Raw genomic sequence first — 15,571 nt, 5'->3', positions numbered from 1 at the left:
AAAAAATTAATAAAAAAAAATTCACTAATGAACTACTTTTAATCTGCGTGAATGAAGGAGCACATTTTTACCAACCAAACACACTTGATCTAATATTCTGAGAATGCAACCTAACCTAACCCAATGGTAGAATGATGGCGAAATAAGCTGAAAATTATAAATTATATACACACTTCTGTTCAAATTCCATCTTCGCTTATCAACAGTCAATCCTTTAGACTAACTAATAAGAAGTTTCTATTTATCCAAAGTTCTAGTTATTCAAACACTTTTGATTTCCGTTAATGTAACACATACATAAGCAAATAAAAAAAAAAAAAAAAAGGGGTTTTACGGTGGGTGGATGGAGGAGGGAAAGGAAAGATTCTGACCAGACCAACTGTTGGGCAAAGGTCAATTATTTTTTTTTATGAAAAAGGTCAAAATTTTTGAAAAGAAAAGAAAATGTTTTTGGAATCCTGCTCTACTCCACCGCAGGTTGAGATGCTTGTCTGCCAGATTTAAGGATCCAATGAGGGGGTCTTCACATTCTTATCCTAAACCTTCACATTCTGTTACGCCCTGCCATTTCCAAATGGATCTGCCTTCACCATTGGTAATTTAGAGAAAGAAAAAGAAAAAGAAAAATCAGTTATTTTCAACGGTGTTTGTTTACGTGGTGAAAGTATAATTGCATATTCACATCACAACGGGTTAGCCCGCGTCACATACAATAATATAGTCCTTGTTCTGGCCCCTCGTCTCTGTTAGCCATCTTTAAATCTTAACCCATCGCGTGAAACCACGCTCATTCTCTATTGGACTCTATGAATTTTTTAACTGCAACGTGGTTTACACTCACCAAATGTAACGTGGGTCTGGAAAGTCTTCTTTTACACCACTCCACTGCGTACAAAGCAAGTCCCTCACTGGTACTTTTTCCACCTCTCACTGAGCACCAGCGAACAGAAATTGCAGCTTCTCTCTCTCTCGACGACACTTCCTCTCCATAGAAAACTAAAAACTAAAAAGAAGAGATTTTCAGATGGGAGAAGGGAAGGGCTCTACTCTGGTCCACCTTCTGGTGGTGGTTCTGAGCCTTGTTGCCTTTGGATTCGCCATTGCCGCTGAGAGACGAAGAAGCATTGTATGCCTTTTTCTCTTTCTTTTGCCTTTTCGTTTTCTAACTTCTTTTTAACTGTGTTTAAATTTTGGTTTTTAAGAATAGTATACTCAGTTTTTGCTCTTGCTTTCATCTCTATTTTAGCTTAGGAAGTTTATTCCTGGTATTAGATGTTTCCAACTTTGTGGAGGTGTGAGGTATGGGGGTCCTGAGATATGGGGTGAATTGAAGATCTGTGCTTTGATAGTTAATTCTTAAAATTCGTACTGAATTTTATGTAAGTTTGAATTTAAGAGTTTTTATGTATCTAAACTTTGTTTAAGTTTGGGTTCATTAGCAGATTAGTCCTATATTAAGATATATAATTTTCTATTTCGGCTCACATTGTAGTGAACTGGAGGATTTAGTAACTTTGGAATTTTGATTACTTCAGATTGATGATCCACAGGTGGAGGTGAATGTGGGGAGCAACATTCAGAAACTCTGAGTTATATGAAGTGGTGGCATGTTCCTTGTCCATATTGTATGTTTAAATGGACGAATGCCAAGACAATAAGTGACAAAATGTAGGATTAACTGGTTCATTACAATTGATAAGTCCACAAGTCGTGTCTGTATGAGGTAGTTTGACGTAAGGTGAGGTTGCTAGGTGGGCGTTTGCCGTAGAGTTGTTGTGTGGGTTGTGAGAATTTGAAGGATTATGCATAAAGGATTAGTTGCATAAAGATTAGCTTAACAGAGTAGATTCATTAAAAGTCATATGTTCTAATGCCAACAACTTGTTTATCAAAAACTGTGGTGCATCTCTGTGTAGGCCCTTACGTATATGTCCTAGAGCCTCTAGGACATTTCAAACAGCGTTAATTAAGTGAAATGCGAATAGTAGAAGAACATTGGTTGTTTTCTTTAGTAATATCATACGCCTTATCATTTCATTGTTTCTTAGTTAATTACACGCCATTTTGCATCCTGTGGGTATTTTCTCTGATCCCCAATGTTGGTTTAATGATAGTAACATGGCCAGAGTCTTATAGCAACCATTTGAGGGTAAATAATGCAATCAAAATTGAACTTTTGATTTTGTGGTCAATATGTGTAAGTTTTCAATTTGGTCCGCCATGACTAACAATTTTTTCAAGATAAGCATGCACATTGGACCTCTGCATGTGATGCAGAGACTCTATAGGATTTATGTATATTATTAAATGAAGGGATATTGCTTATAAATTTAGAGTTGAATAGATGAAGGCATGGCTTTAATGTTTAATACAGGGAAAGATCAACTGGATAGTTTTTTAACTAGTTGTTTGGTTGTGGAAAGTAACAGACAAATAAGGTTTTATTTGTTTGATGGAAAATGTTTTACATCAAAAGCCCATTTTAATCTTGTTGAATGTTGGGTCATCATACTGAATGTGGAATTGAACTAGATTTTGACATTTTAGAATACATTAGAAATTTTTGTTTTCAATGAAAAATTGTATGAAAATATTCAAGGCTATAAGAGCTTCATATTATTTTGCATTTGGCTTCAATTAAATATACTTAAGCAGAAGAGAACATTCCAAGAAAAGATACAAAGGGCAATTGATGACTGGAAATGATTGGTAAACTAACGAATGTATAACTATGTGAATCTCTTGAGAGTTCCTTGCATTTTTTGTTTGTAAAAAATCATAAAATTGCTTACTCTTTTCTTTGACCATGTATACAATTTTGTTGACCAGTTTTCTGTCCATCCCAAACACCAAAATTGCAGAACATGCTCTTTTTTTTTTTTGGGAAACCTTTTTTTTTTTTATAGAACATATAGAGCCAAAGAAACATTATATCTCTATATAATGTAACTTTTGCTAAGATTTTATATGTTTAATGCCATCAACTAGAATAAAGCAAGTGAAGTTCAAAAATGAGCTTCTCGAGTCCGAAGTATGGAAGCTGGATATGGAGGCCAATGATATGTGGATACAGATGTCATCAAAGATTAGATAAGTAGCTAGAAAAGTACTTGGAGAGTCTAAAGGACATGGACCACCCTCAAAAGAGAGATGGTGGTGGAATGAGGAAGTACAAAAGGCAGTGAAGAGAAAAAGGGAATGGTATAAGAAATTACCTAAATGTGATAATAATGAGGCATATGAACAGTACAAGATAGCAAAGAAAGATGCAAAAAAGGCAGTTAGTCAAGCAAGAGCACAGGCCTTTGAAAAGTTATATGAGAAACTTGGAACTAAAGAAGGGGAGAAAGATATTTATAGATTAGCAAGGAGGAGAGAAAGAAAATGTCAAGATCTCAATCAAGTTAGGTGCATTAAGGATAAAGAAGGAAAAGTGTTGGTGAAAGATGAGGACATTAAAGAAAGATGGAGAAATTATTTTAATGATCTCTTTAATAATAGTCAAAATGATAATAGCGTGAATATAGATTATAGAACAATAGAAAAAAATGTGAATTATACTAGAAGGATTATATCTTTAGGAGTAAAGGAAGCACTTAAGAGAATGAAAGTGGGTAAAGCCTGTGGACCCGATGAAATACTAATTGAAGTGTAGAAGTATTTGGGAGATATGGGAGTGGCATGGTTAACTAAATTATTTAATAAGATTCTAAACTCAAAGAAAATGCCTGATGAATGGAGGAAGAATATTTTAGTACCTATTTTTAAAAATAAAGGAGATATACAGAGTTGCTCAAACTATAGGGGAATTAAACTCATGAGCCATACTATGAAGTTGTGGGAGAAAGTTGTTGAGCATCGACTACGTCATGATACTTCTATCTCTCTCAATCAATTTGGTTTCATGCTCGATCGTTCAACTATGGAAGCGATCTTTCTTATTAGAAGCTTGATGGAGAAATATAGAGATGTGAAGAAAGATCTACACATGGTTTTTATTGATTTGGAGAAGGCTTATGATAATGTTCCAAGAGAGGTCTTATGGAATGTGTTAGAACAAAAGAGGGTATCTATTAGGTACATACAAGTATTGAAAGATATGTATGAAGGAGCGACTACTATTGTGCGCACAGTGGGAGGGGATACAAGAGATTTTCCGATCTCAATTGGATTACACCAAGGATCAGCCATAAGCCCTTACCTTTTTACATTAGTTTTAGATGAACTGACGAAACATATACAAGAGAGTATTCCTTGGTGCATGATGTGTTTGCGGATGATATTGTTTTGATAGATGAGACACGAGAAGGAGTCAATAGAAAGCTAGAACTTTGGAGAAGTACTCTAGAGTCAAAGGGTTTTAAGTTAAGTAGAACGAAGACAGAATACATGCATTGCAAGTTCAGTGAAGGCCAAATTGGTGATAGAGAAGGAGTTAGTTTCAATGGAGTGATACTGCCCCAAAGTAATCACTTTAAATATCTAGGTTCAGTCCTTCAAGTAGATGGGGGATGTGAGGAGGATGTTAGTCACAGGATTAAAGCCGGATGCTTGAAGTGGAGACGTGCCACGGGAGTTTTATGTGATCGTAAGATTCCCAATAAATTGAAAGGAAAATTTTACGCATCTGACCATACGACCGGCTATGTTATATGGTAGTGAGTGTTGGGCACTGAAAGAGTCGTATGCATCTAAGATAAGAGTTGCAGAGATGAGAATGTTAAGGTGGATGAGTGGCCATACTAGACTAGATAAAGTTCGTAATGAGAGTATTAGAGAAAAGGTAGGAGTGGTGCCAATTAAAGATAAGTTGAGAGAAAGAAGATTGAGGTGGTTTGGTCATGTAAAGCGTAGACATATGGAGGCTCCAGTTAGACAAGTAGAGCACATTAGGTTAGAGGATAGAAAGAAAAAAAGGGGTAGACCTCAATTGACTTGGAGGAGAGTAGTACAACATGACCTATAAGCATTACACATTTCTGAGGATTTAACCCAAAATCGTTCAGAATGAAGAAAGCGAATCCATATAGTCGACCCCAAATTTTTTGGATAAAGGCTTAGTTGAGTTGAGTTGAGTTGAATGCCATCGACTAGGCTCTGATGTAACTTTGGCAGGCAATTGCCTATGACCTGGGGCTACTTGAGCTTACAAACATCATTAGGTGAATTATTGTTAATGTCATAAACTTCAACTCATCATCATTTCCTTAGTTAACGGATGTTCCTAGACTTACTGAATTAGACATGGTGGTATCACAAATGATGAGGCATTTCTGGTGATCCTAAAATTTTCTTTTAATGGTTGAAGTAAGGCCACAATCAAATGGTGAAAGTACTTGATATAAATATATGATCATGGTATGAATGCACAGTTGGACCTCTGCAAGTGAAGTATTTTCTCTGTAGGTTGTGGCTTTATTATTACTTTAATTCGATTGTTTACTTGAAGTAATCGTAGTTCAAGTAAAAGGTTGGATAATTTCATGTAATCCTAGTTCACTCTGCTTGCTTGAAGCAGTCTTAAAAGATAGGATTGGGAACCAATGGTAAAAATGTTGTCTAATATATTTAATTGGTGAGAAATAGGGATAGTTAGATATTTGTGGCAGGTAACTGCAAATTATTGATAGGGAAAAAAAAAATCTCAGTTTGTTATTATGACATTCGAAATTCTGTATTGTTTAGATATGGATTTCAATTTTCCCTAGCTGTTGACAAGCATAATGTACTTAAAGTTGTGACATAATCAGGAATTCCACTTCAAATTAGACGCTTGCAATCCATCATCCATGCTTGCTTCTTTTTCTCTCCCCTTGTTGGTCTCATTCAAGTTCATTATTTTTTGCATGACAGGGCCATATTGAGAAAGATCTAACAAATGCTACATACTGTGTCTACAACTCTGATGTTGCAACTGGTTATGGAGTGGGTGCTTTCTTATTTCTTCTTTCAAGTGAATCATTACTAATGGGTGTGACAAAGTGCATGTGTTTTGGAAGACCATTAGCCCCAGGCGGAAATCGAGCTTGGTCCATCATCTATTTTGTCTCATCGTGGTTAGAATTTTCATCTGCAATTATACAACATTCTCACACAATTTTGATAAGGGAATCCTATCTGATAAATGGCACAGGCACATTAACAAGCCACATGAACTATTAACATTCAACACAAACCACATTCTTTTTCTCTTGTACATATTTCATTTTGCACAGGCATATGCCATCTATGCTATATTATTATGTGATTCGCAAGAAGTCAACTGGTATTAATCTACATTTAAACTTTTTGCTAAGGATCCTTTTCATTTTCTGGAAATAATTAACCTTTTATGTACATTTGCATTTGGAACTAATCATTGCAGTAGCAAGACAGTCTAGTTTAATGTACAAAATGTTCTTTTTGTGAGACTTTTTCCATCTTCTGCATCTGCAGGTTGACTTTTCTGGTTGCAGAAGCATGTCTAATTGCGGGGGCAGTGAAAAACGCATACCACACCAAGTACCGGGGAATGATATATGCTCAAAATTTCTCATGTGAAACATTGCGGAAAGGTGTTTTTGTTGCTGGAGCAGTGTTTGTAGTTGCAACAATGGTTCTTAATGTATACTACTACATGTATTTCTCCAAGGCTACTGCCCCTCAGGCAGCACAGAAAGCAAATCGTACAAGTTCAAATGTTGGGATGGCTGGGTATGCATAGAAAATCATCTATGGGACCAAATAACTAAGTTTTGTTACATGATATTTTGAGTTCTTTTGGTGATTGTATCATGCAATTATATTGTCGTGCTTATGTCGAAATATATAGTGCGTCTATGATTTGTGAAAGCACAATCAAGGAAATTTTTATCAAGATAAATAAGACGAATAGAAAGTCAAATTTAGAGAATACTGCCTGCTTTTGTCCTAATGCTAGTCAGACAAGTACAGGTCATGTTTTCAAATAAGAGAAGATGAAATTATTGAAATTTTTGCTGCCGCGGCAGGTGGAGAAGCTCCAAACGCTCTCGGTTGGGTTCCACAGTGTTCTGCCATCTGTTAGGACCAGCCGAACTCCTATTACAGCCAACCATTTCAAATCCCCTCCCGATGCCCCAGGGGCTTTTACAGCATCTTTTCCATTAATTTGATTTCCAATTTTATAGTGCACTGAGTCATGATAAGAGGTACGGAGGAGTCGAATGGAATGAACTTGCATTCTGTTGTTGATTCCTCACATACAGTGGGGGGAACTAAACACAAGGTGCAGAGTTCCTGCCAAAAGTCTCAGAATAGCTGTTGACTGAGTTGGAACGAATTACAAAGAATCAATAGCATAGTTCTGAGCAAAGACAGGTCACCGGCAAGTTGAAGACCGGAAAACTGGGTATAACGAGTGAAACAAATAATGGAACTATTCAGTTTTGGTCTCTAAGCAGTATGTAGAAGGTCTGAATTAGCTTTGTTTCACGGTGGGGTGGTAGATGCCAAGAACAATCACATAAGAAACTAGTTATGGGTGCAAATTGTTGGCACTTGAGGTATTGACAACCCAACTAATCCAATTCTGAGTAACGAGTCAAACCTCAGCTGCGCGGCACACAATTTTAGAGTGCGAGTCTAGCATATCATAGGGGCAGAGGTAGAGGTAGGAGTTGGGCCCATTGTTCTTTTCTCTTTGCAAAAAAGCACAGGCTTGTTCATTGGACCTACTAAGTTGGGTTACCTCTTTTTGAAGAAAATTGTTTTATTTCCCCCATAAACGGCAAGAAATTTCAAGACCAGGCTGTCAAGAGGAGTACCATTTTCTGGAAAAATAACAGGCAGAAACAGCATTCTGATATTCCTCATCAAAGCACTTTCCTTTTTTTATCTTGAGTGTATTCAAGACAAGAGTTTAATAATTATTAAATTAAATATTTATATCAAAATTTTTATAAAATTAATATTAAAATATACATATTATTAAAATAATAAATATATGAATCTCAATATAAAAATATTTGATTTAAAAATTAATAAATTTGTTTTATATAAAATTAAAATTAAGTTTTTTGTAATTGTATTCTTTTATTTTTATTACATTAAGAAATTAATAATAAATATTAATTGGGGAATATTTCCAAATCATCAAGAAGCACACAAGTGAATGAGGTGTTAACTAAATAGTTAATACTGAGACTCTGAGATGATAATATCTCATATTTGAATGTTGGAAACATTATGCCTCGCTATCCTATATGAAAATTTATATAATGAAGTGATTATTTCGTTTTAATATTTGATATGTAATAATAATTTAATTATACATAAATAAATGTAATAATTATTTTAAAAAACATATAAAATAATTATAAATAATTATATATTTTCTGTAGCCTATAAAAAAATAGAGAAACGCATACAAGGAAATGAGATTCAAGTTGGAAGTAAGAAAAAAAAAAAAAAAAAAAAAAGGAAATATAGATATAGTATCAGAAAACAACAGGATTTTCAGATGATCCTTCACGTGCTCCTGCACAGACAACATCCATGAGAAGACCACAAGAATGGCCACGACCGATCTTGTTTCCATAGAGTGCCATGAATCAAAAGCAATGTCGGGGGTGGGGTCTCTTCTTCATTGCCGTATCGTAAAAAATTCTTCTACCAAATATCAACTTGCCAAAACATCAAACCTTTACACATGTTTGGGAAGCGAGGAAAGTAGGAGGGGAAGGAAAATTTAAAGGGAAAATAAGTTTATTTTTTATTATTTTATTTAAATTGAATAAAAAATAAAGAAGGAGAAAAAATATTAAAAGGAGAATAAAAATATTTTTTTTTTATTTTTCTTGAAAATAAGAGAAAAGTACGAGGAAAATATTTAAAAGTATAAATATGATTTTATATTAAATAATTTTTTTTTTTAATTTAGGAGTAAAATTATAATTTTATTATTTATAAAATAATTTTTTCTCTAATATTTTTTTCTCTCAATGCAAACAGGAGAAAGAAAATAATTTTTATTTTTATTCCTTACTTTTCCACTTTTATTTTCCTTTCCCCTTACAATTTTCCCAAATATAGTGTTAATGTAGCACGCTATTGCTAACCTCTAGATCCCACCTCTCCCTCTCCATTGAGGTTGATCATCGATTCTCTAGGGAAAAATTTTAAAAATCAATTATCTAATTAATCCTTTTAAATTTCGACCTCTAATAATAAAAAAATTACAATACTACGAAGAGCTTCAGTGGGTTAGGAGACTTGCTGATTTGCAAGGAATTGAGATGATGATAAAATTTGTAGAGCTGGTGGTGTCATTTTCAGACGTAGGGCTATCGTAATGATGGGATGAGGCAGCGAATTATAATGGACTGAAATGTGTAAATATTACATTGCAAAAGGGGTGATGTCTTTGTGCAGGAGTATCACATTATTGACCATACAATTTTTAATTTGCTCATTAAAAAGATTGGGAGAGGAAAAGGGCAAGAGGGAAAAGGCCAAAATGGATCCAGTAAGGCCAAGAAGAAAATGGCAAATGTAGTAAAAGGACAGGAACAGAGGATTTAAGTTCTTTCAAGTAGATATATAAAAGGGCAGAATAGAATGGTAAAGGACACCCAGAGGAGTACAAAGTCCAATTATAAGCTTAAATTTCTCAACTTTATTGCCTGCAAAAGATCATATTAGCCTTTTTCTTTCTTTCTTTCTTTTTTCCGCATTACCTATCTGAGATTTGGGGTTCGTCCAAATTTTCTTTGCTTTTTTTTTTTTTTTCTTCTTTTTCAGTGACAGGCCAAAACAAAACCCACTTTTTTTAATGCTCAAAGAAGACGAAATTGTTAAGCACCAGAGTTCAAAGTTCAACCTCTGATGACAACAATTTTAATTCCCATACTACCCCTCTTTTGTTTTAGAATTTACTATAGTGGAAATCGGGATCTCATCTCTTTGTACCCCAGATATCCATGATTGCTTGTTTGCCGTACCAACTTAGAGATTCACTGATCTTTCCTTAGTCTTGTCGATTTATTGCACGGAAATGACATTTCCTTAGTTGTCTGTATATTCGGGGAGAAGAAAAATTATGCATAAGCAACCCCATTATGGGAAAACTAATTGCAAAGCTGAAGAGATAGTTTCATTGGACGAGTAAGAATATTCGGTTTTAGTTCAGATCGAGATTTACTTAAAAATTAAAATTAAATTAAAATTTTAAAATTTGATATAATTTTAATTTAATTTTTTATTATTTTAATTTTAATTTGATATAATTTTTAATTCTACTTTGATTTGGTACAATTCTAATTTGATTATATATTCTTAAAATAATTTTATATAATTATTTTCTTAAAAAATTATATTTAAATTAACATTTAAATTTTGAATTAAATTATTAACATATAATATATCATATAATATATATTTTAACTATACCTAAATTATATAATCTTTAATCATAAAGTGTATATATAACTTATGATTAAATATATTATATAATATAATATATATTTTAACTATTTATTAATCATATAATATTTAATTATAAGATATAAAAATAATTAAAAATTAATATATATATATATATATTTATAATTAATAATGATAAGGTAATTTAATGTATTTATAACTAAAATTATTAAGAAAATATATAAAAATAAAATGTAATATTAAGTTCTATTTAATTCATAATTATATATACATGTATAAGTATATATAATTATATTGAAAATATATAATACATCTAAAAAAAATAGAAAAACATATATATAAATTCGATTCGGTGTCGGTTCGATATAATTCCTGTCAGCTTGGTACGGTTCTTCAGTTCAATTCGATTTGATTTCTCTAAAAATCGTGCACAGCCCTACTTATTAGCATAGAAGAAGCACAATCAATCAATTATTGAACCACAATTTCGAATCAAATTGTCTCAATTTATTTAATAATTTGATTCCATTTGATTTAAAAAAAAATAAAATATAGTGAAAAATCTATAATACGTTGTATTGCAATATTTGGAGTTACTTACCTTTCACTATAGTTCTTTCACGTGTGAAATCATCTCATTTAAACTTGATTAATATTTTCAATATTCAACTTGTTGAAACCCAATTAAAATTTATTTTTATTTACTTAAATTCATCTCAAATCTAATTATTATTACTTAAAAAATATTATAATTCATTTAATTTTATATATTTTAATTAATAATTTATAAAAAAAATATTTCTTATTAACAATTTATATTTTAAAAATTTTAATACTACTATAAATATTTAAATTTCTATTTATTTAAAATATTATATATATAAATTTATAAATATTATTATAAAAAAATTTAGTACACAAAATTTAAATCTACCATGAATATTATTTCTTAAACTCGAATCCATCTTAAACTCAAATATATGCTACTAAATCATATGATATTATATATTCAATCAAATAAAATACCCACAAATATTCAATCCGTTGCCATCTCTGGCCAACCCTCAGAGCCGAAGTGCAAAGACAGAGTCCTTACTGATTTTTCTTTCTAATAGCTTGTCGCCTTACCCTCCTTGCCTGCCGGCTTCTCTACCTTCGAATTTCTCTTTCTTTTGGTTTAATACAATTTGTTATATTATTATTATTTTTTTTGTTTTTAAAATTTCTTTGATTCAATTCAATTGAAAACCGAATGGATCGTTTTCAGTTTCACACACTTACTATTTGATGGTGGAAACCATGAAAAATCTTCTTTAAGATTTTTCTCACTTAAATCATTTACCTATGTTTGAAACTTTACAAGTATATGAAAGATTATGTAAATTTAATTAAGCGTACGCGGTGAATTTTAATAAAAAAAAATATTATTTTATTATGAAAAATTTATTTTTTTGAAAATTAATTTATTTTTTATTAAAAATAAATAGATTAAACTATAATTTTTTAAGTCAAAATTAAATTATAAATTATCCTTTAATTAATTTCAAGCATGTAAGGAGTAACAAGTTTAGCACGTGATCAAGAGTCTCCCTGACTAAATCAATATATTAATTAGGATTTAATAATTGATTTTTTTTGTGTATGTATTTTCTTAATTCTCTTAAACCACCATCACCACTAAATTGCAATACCATGTGATTCTACAAGTACTCATTCACGTGTGAATTTGTACTCAACCATCTTACGGTAGATAGCTATTGATTAGGCACTAACAATTTAATTACGTACTCCATTCATTCATAGGCCTGACCGATTTATTATATTATTGTAAAAAAAAAAATCTTACATATAAACTTTTTCATAAAAAAATTACTTATCATAATATTAGATTGAACAGTGTCATAATTTAATAAAAATAAGTAATCACTTCTTTTCATTGAAATTATTATTATTATTATTATTATCATCATATGAATTCAAAATCTCATAATTTTAAAAATCACTTCAATACAAAAAATTAAAACTTATTAATTTTTTTCATCCAAACCATTTTAATCAAACTAAATACTGATAATCAATGTCAATAAATTCTTTGAATTGAAATCTATGGCATGTGTGTTAAAAAAGCAACCAAAAATAATAATTTTTTAAGGTCAAAGCATCCCTTGAACATGTAGCTAGGCTTTGATTTGAATGAAAGCAAAATTAATCCTAGGTTGTACTTTTATATTCAAAAAATCGATTTTTTTTTAATAAATCAAAGATATTCTATTTAAAAAAAAATAAATAAAAACAGGGGATTCAGAAGAGGTATCAAATTTTATAGTATCCAAAATGAAGATCGTACGGACCACACTCGTTGAGACATGATTTCCTTGTTACATACGTCAAACACAACCGATGACTCCAACACCGCCGCGAGATTCCCGGCCAGCCTCGGCCGAATCCCATTCACATCCCATGTTTCCCTTCCGCGTCTTTTTTTTTTTTTAAATTATTTTTTTTAAAACTTAATTTAGCAAAGTCGTGGCAATAGTAATTCTAATTTTTTAAAACACACTTAATGCTTAGCGCGTGCCATGAATTAAAATTTCTCCCAACATTGTTTTCTTTTTCCACTGCAACAGTTACCATATCAAGCTAATTTTTAGCACTTTCAATCATGACATCATTTTATAGAATGCAAACCTTTTTCTTTAGGCATTATCTCTAAAAGTTGGTGTTAAACTTTATGACTATCAGAAAGTTGATGATCCTCTTAGGGATACCCACATGCTATATATATAAAATCAATGAATTTTTTTTATGCTAGATAAAAAAAAAACATAATATTTTGATCAAATTAAGGGGGCGCGTGGGAATGAAATAGAAAAGAGAAAGTAATAAATTACCGACATGGAGAAATTCAAAGGCAATGGTGATTACTGAATACTGATTATAAAAGAAGTAAGTCGTCAATGGGAGTAATATAAGGAGCTCTAACACTTACAAAATAATTACTAATAAAATATGTCTGTTAGGTAATTTGCTCAATTGCATTATAAACAAAATTAATAACCTCCTCTGCCATTTTCCTCATCACGTGGCCCACTGTGCCCGTGGCTCTGTGGCTCCATTCATCTATCACTCTCCTTCATTTGCCCAAATTAGCCGCCTCTTCTTCACCCATACCTAAACCTCACAGAAAGAAAGAGAAAGAGATAGAGAGTGATTGCTGTGTACTTGAACAACCAAGAACCCAAACCAGCAAGCTCTATTTTCTTGAGAGAAAAAGACTCTATCGAAGGAGATTTTTCATAATTTCAAGATTTATACAAACATATATATATATATATATATATAGAGAGAGAGAGAGAGAGAGAGAGAGAGAGAGTGGTGTTTTGATAGCAGTTCTTTTCGTTTTCTTTTATGTGGCTTAACAAGCAATATGTCGTTTGCCAGCTCCAGGAGATCAATCATATACTCTTCTTCTCTGGCAGTACTGGTGGTGTTCCTCATCTTTGTGTTGCAGATTTGGATGTGCAGTGAGTGCAAGGCAGGAGCTATTCGGATATTTCCAGACAATGGCATTCCTCCAAATCTAAAACCGAAAAATATCAGTACTACTGATAATAAGGCCAGCAAAGAACACCTATTTCATAAGTTCTTCAATGGAAGGACTTCCAGTTTCAACACGAGTAAGAAAGGATTTGAAGAGAACAAAAGAAGAGTGCCCAGTTGCCCAGATCCTCTCCACAACTAGTATAATTACTCGATTTCCCTTTATTTTTTCCTTTAATCTTATCCAAAATACCCACGTTTTTCCCATAATTTTCGAGCTGGTATTCTGGCTGGTTTTAGTAATTTTAAAGGGAAAAAGGGGGGTATTTTGGCATCTTTATTCTTCTTTTTTTTTTTTTTTCTAATGGAGGAAGGAACATGAAATGAACGATTATATGATGTGTATATAGAAGCTGAGAATTTTGTTTTATAGTGATTTACAGTGGAAACTTTATATTTTCTTGAATCCCTCTACGTACGTACACCTTTTTGGATCCTTTTTAGTTTCTCTTTTCTGTTTAGTACTGTTCAGAGGAGAAAGAAGAAGAAGAAGAAGAAGAAGAAGGATGGAAGCAATTAATGTAATTACAGGGATTCATCTCTATATCACTTCAATTATATAAAAAGATTCTGTTTTTAGCTCTTTCAATTATTCTTTTTCTTCAATGCACAGTACATAGCTTGTCTGTAACAGTGTTTATAGAAGCAGTTTTTTAGCACAGTGAGTCATGGCTTTAAGTACTGATGAGTTAACTGTTTCCAGGTTTTGGTAATTTCTTGCAGGATTTGGGTTTTTGCTTCGTTAGTCAAGTTTTTTTTTCTTTTTCCTTTTAATAATGTTCCTCATCTTTCTAGTAAATATTATTTTTTTTAATTGCAGTAAATATATTATTGATGGCTCACATCACATAATGCTCATGCTGATATCTAGCTTGTGCTTCCAAATCTAATCAGAATCCATTATACATTATGTATTAGTCTATCACATGCATTAACTTTGATAAAAAAAAAAAAAAACAAACATCTAATCCGTCAAATCAGTGGGTGTGCCAGTCGTTGACTCCTACCAACACAACAGTTGATCTAAAGTTAGAATCAAGCTGAGGATAGTAAAATAATTTAGTAAAAGACATTCGATAGGGTTAAAAATGGTAGAGAAATCGCAAATTAGGAAGCTTTTGTATATTATATTAAGTTAATCCCTAAATCAAAACTAGGTAAATAATTTAGACTAACATTCTTAAATTAAAAGAGGGAAAAGAAAAAAGGGTACGTAGAAGTAGTTGAATAATAGTAGAGGAGATAGTGTTTCGTAGAATCGTATAATTTAGAAACTGGACATGCATATTTATTATGTTTTTGCTACTTCCAGTTAACTTTTTGTCCCTTTATGGAAAAGATACGTAAAGACAAGTTATTATCAATTGCAGACTGTGAAAAAGCTAGAACTCCAATAGGTACATAAAACCTGTAAATAAAAGATTAAAACATAAGCTTCAGCGCAAATTAAAGAACAAAACAATGAGCTTTATTTTTTTAATTTTTTTAATCTAATTAATGTGATGAATAAGAATCTTTATTATAAGCATGGTCTTGTATTTTGAGTAGGAAAACCAGAAAGCGTCTCGTA

The 15,571-nt window shown here is 32.0% G+C and overlaps 1 protein-coding gene across 1 annotated transcript; it reads left to right on the top strand.

Annotated features, from left to right (window-relative positions):
• Positions 1–903: 903 nt before the first annotated feature.
• On the top strand, positions 904–6,892 carry LOC110633584 (uncharacterized). The gene is made up of 3 exons (XM_021782248.2): positions 904–1,126; positions 5,854–6,056; positions 6,436–6,892. Exons 1-3 carry the CDS (start codon positions 1,025–1,027, stop codon positions 6,701–6,703), a joined length of 573 nt encoding a protein of 190 aa, XP_021637940.1. The 5' UTR covers positions 904–1,024; the 3' UTR covers positions 6,704–6,892.
• Positions 6,893–15,571: the final 8,679 nt, after the last annotated feature.

This window comes from Hevea brasiliensis, chromosome 17, assembly GCF_030052815.1.
Source record: "Hevea brasiliensis isolate MT/VB/25A 57/8 chromosome 17, ASM3005281v1, whole genome shotgun sequence".
NCBI classification, from domain to species: Eukaryota; Viridiplantae; Streptophyta; class Magnoliopsida; order Malpighiales; family Euphorbiaceae; genus Hevea; species Hevea brasiliensis.
The sequence above is the reverse complement of the archived record's forward strand: the minus strand, read 5'-3'. Positions and strand labels throughout refer to the sequence as shown.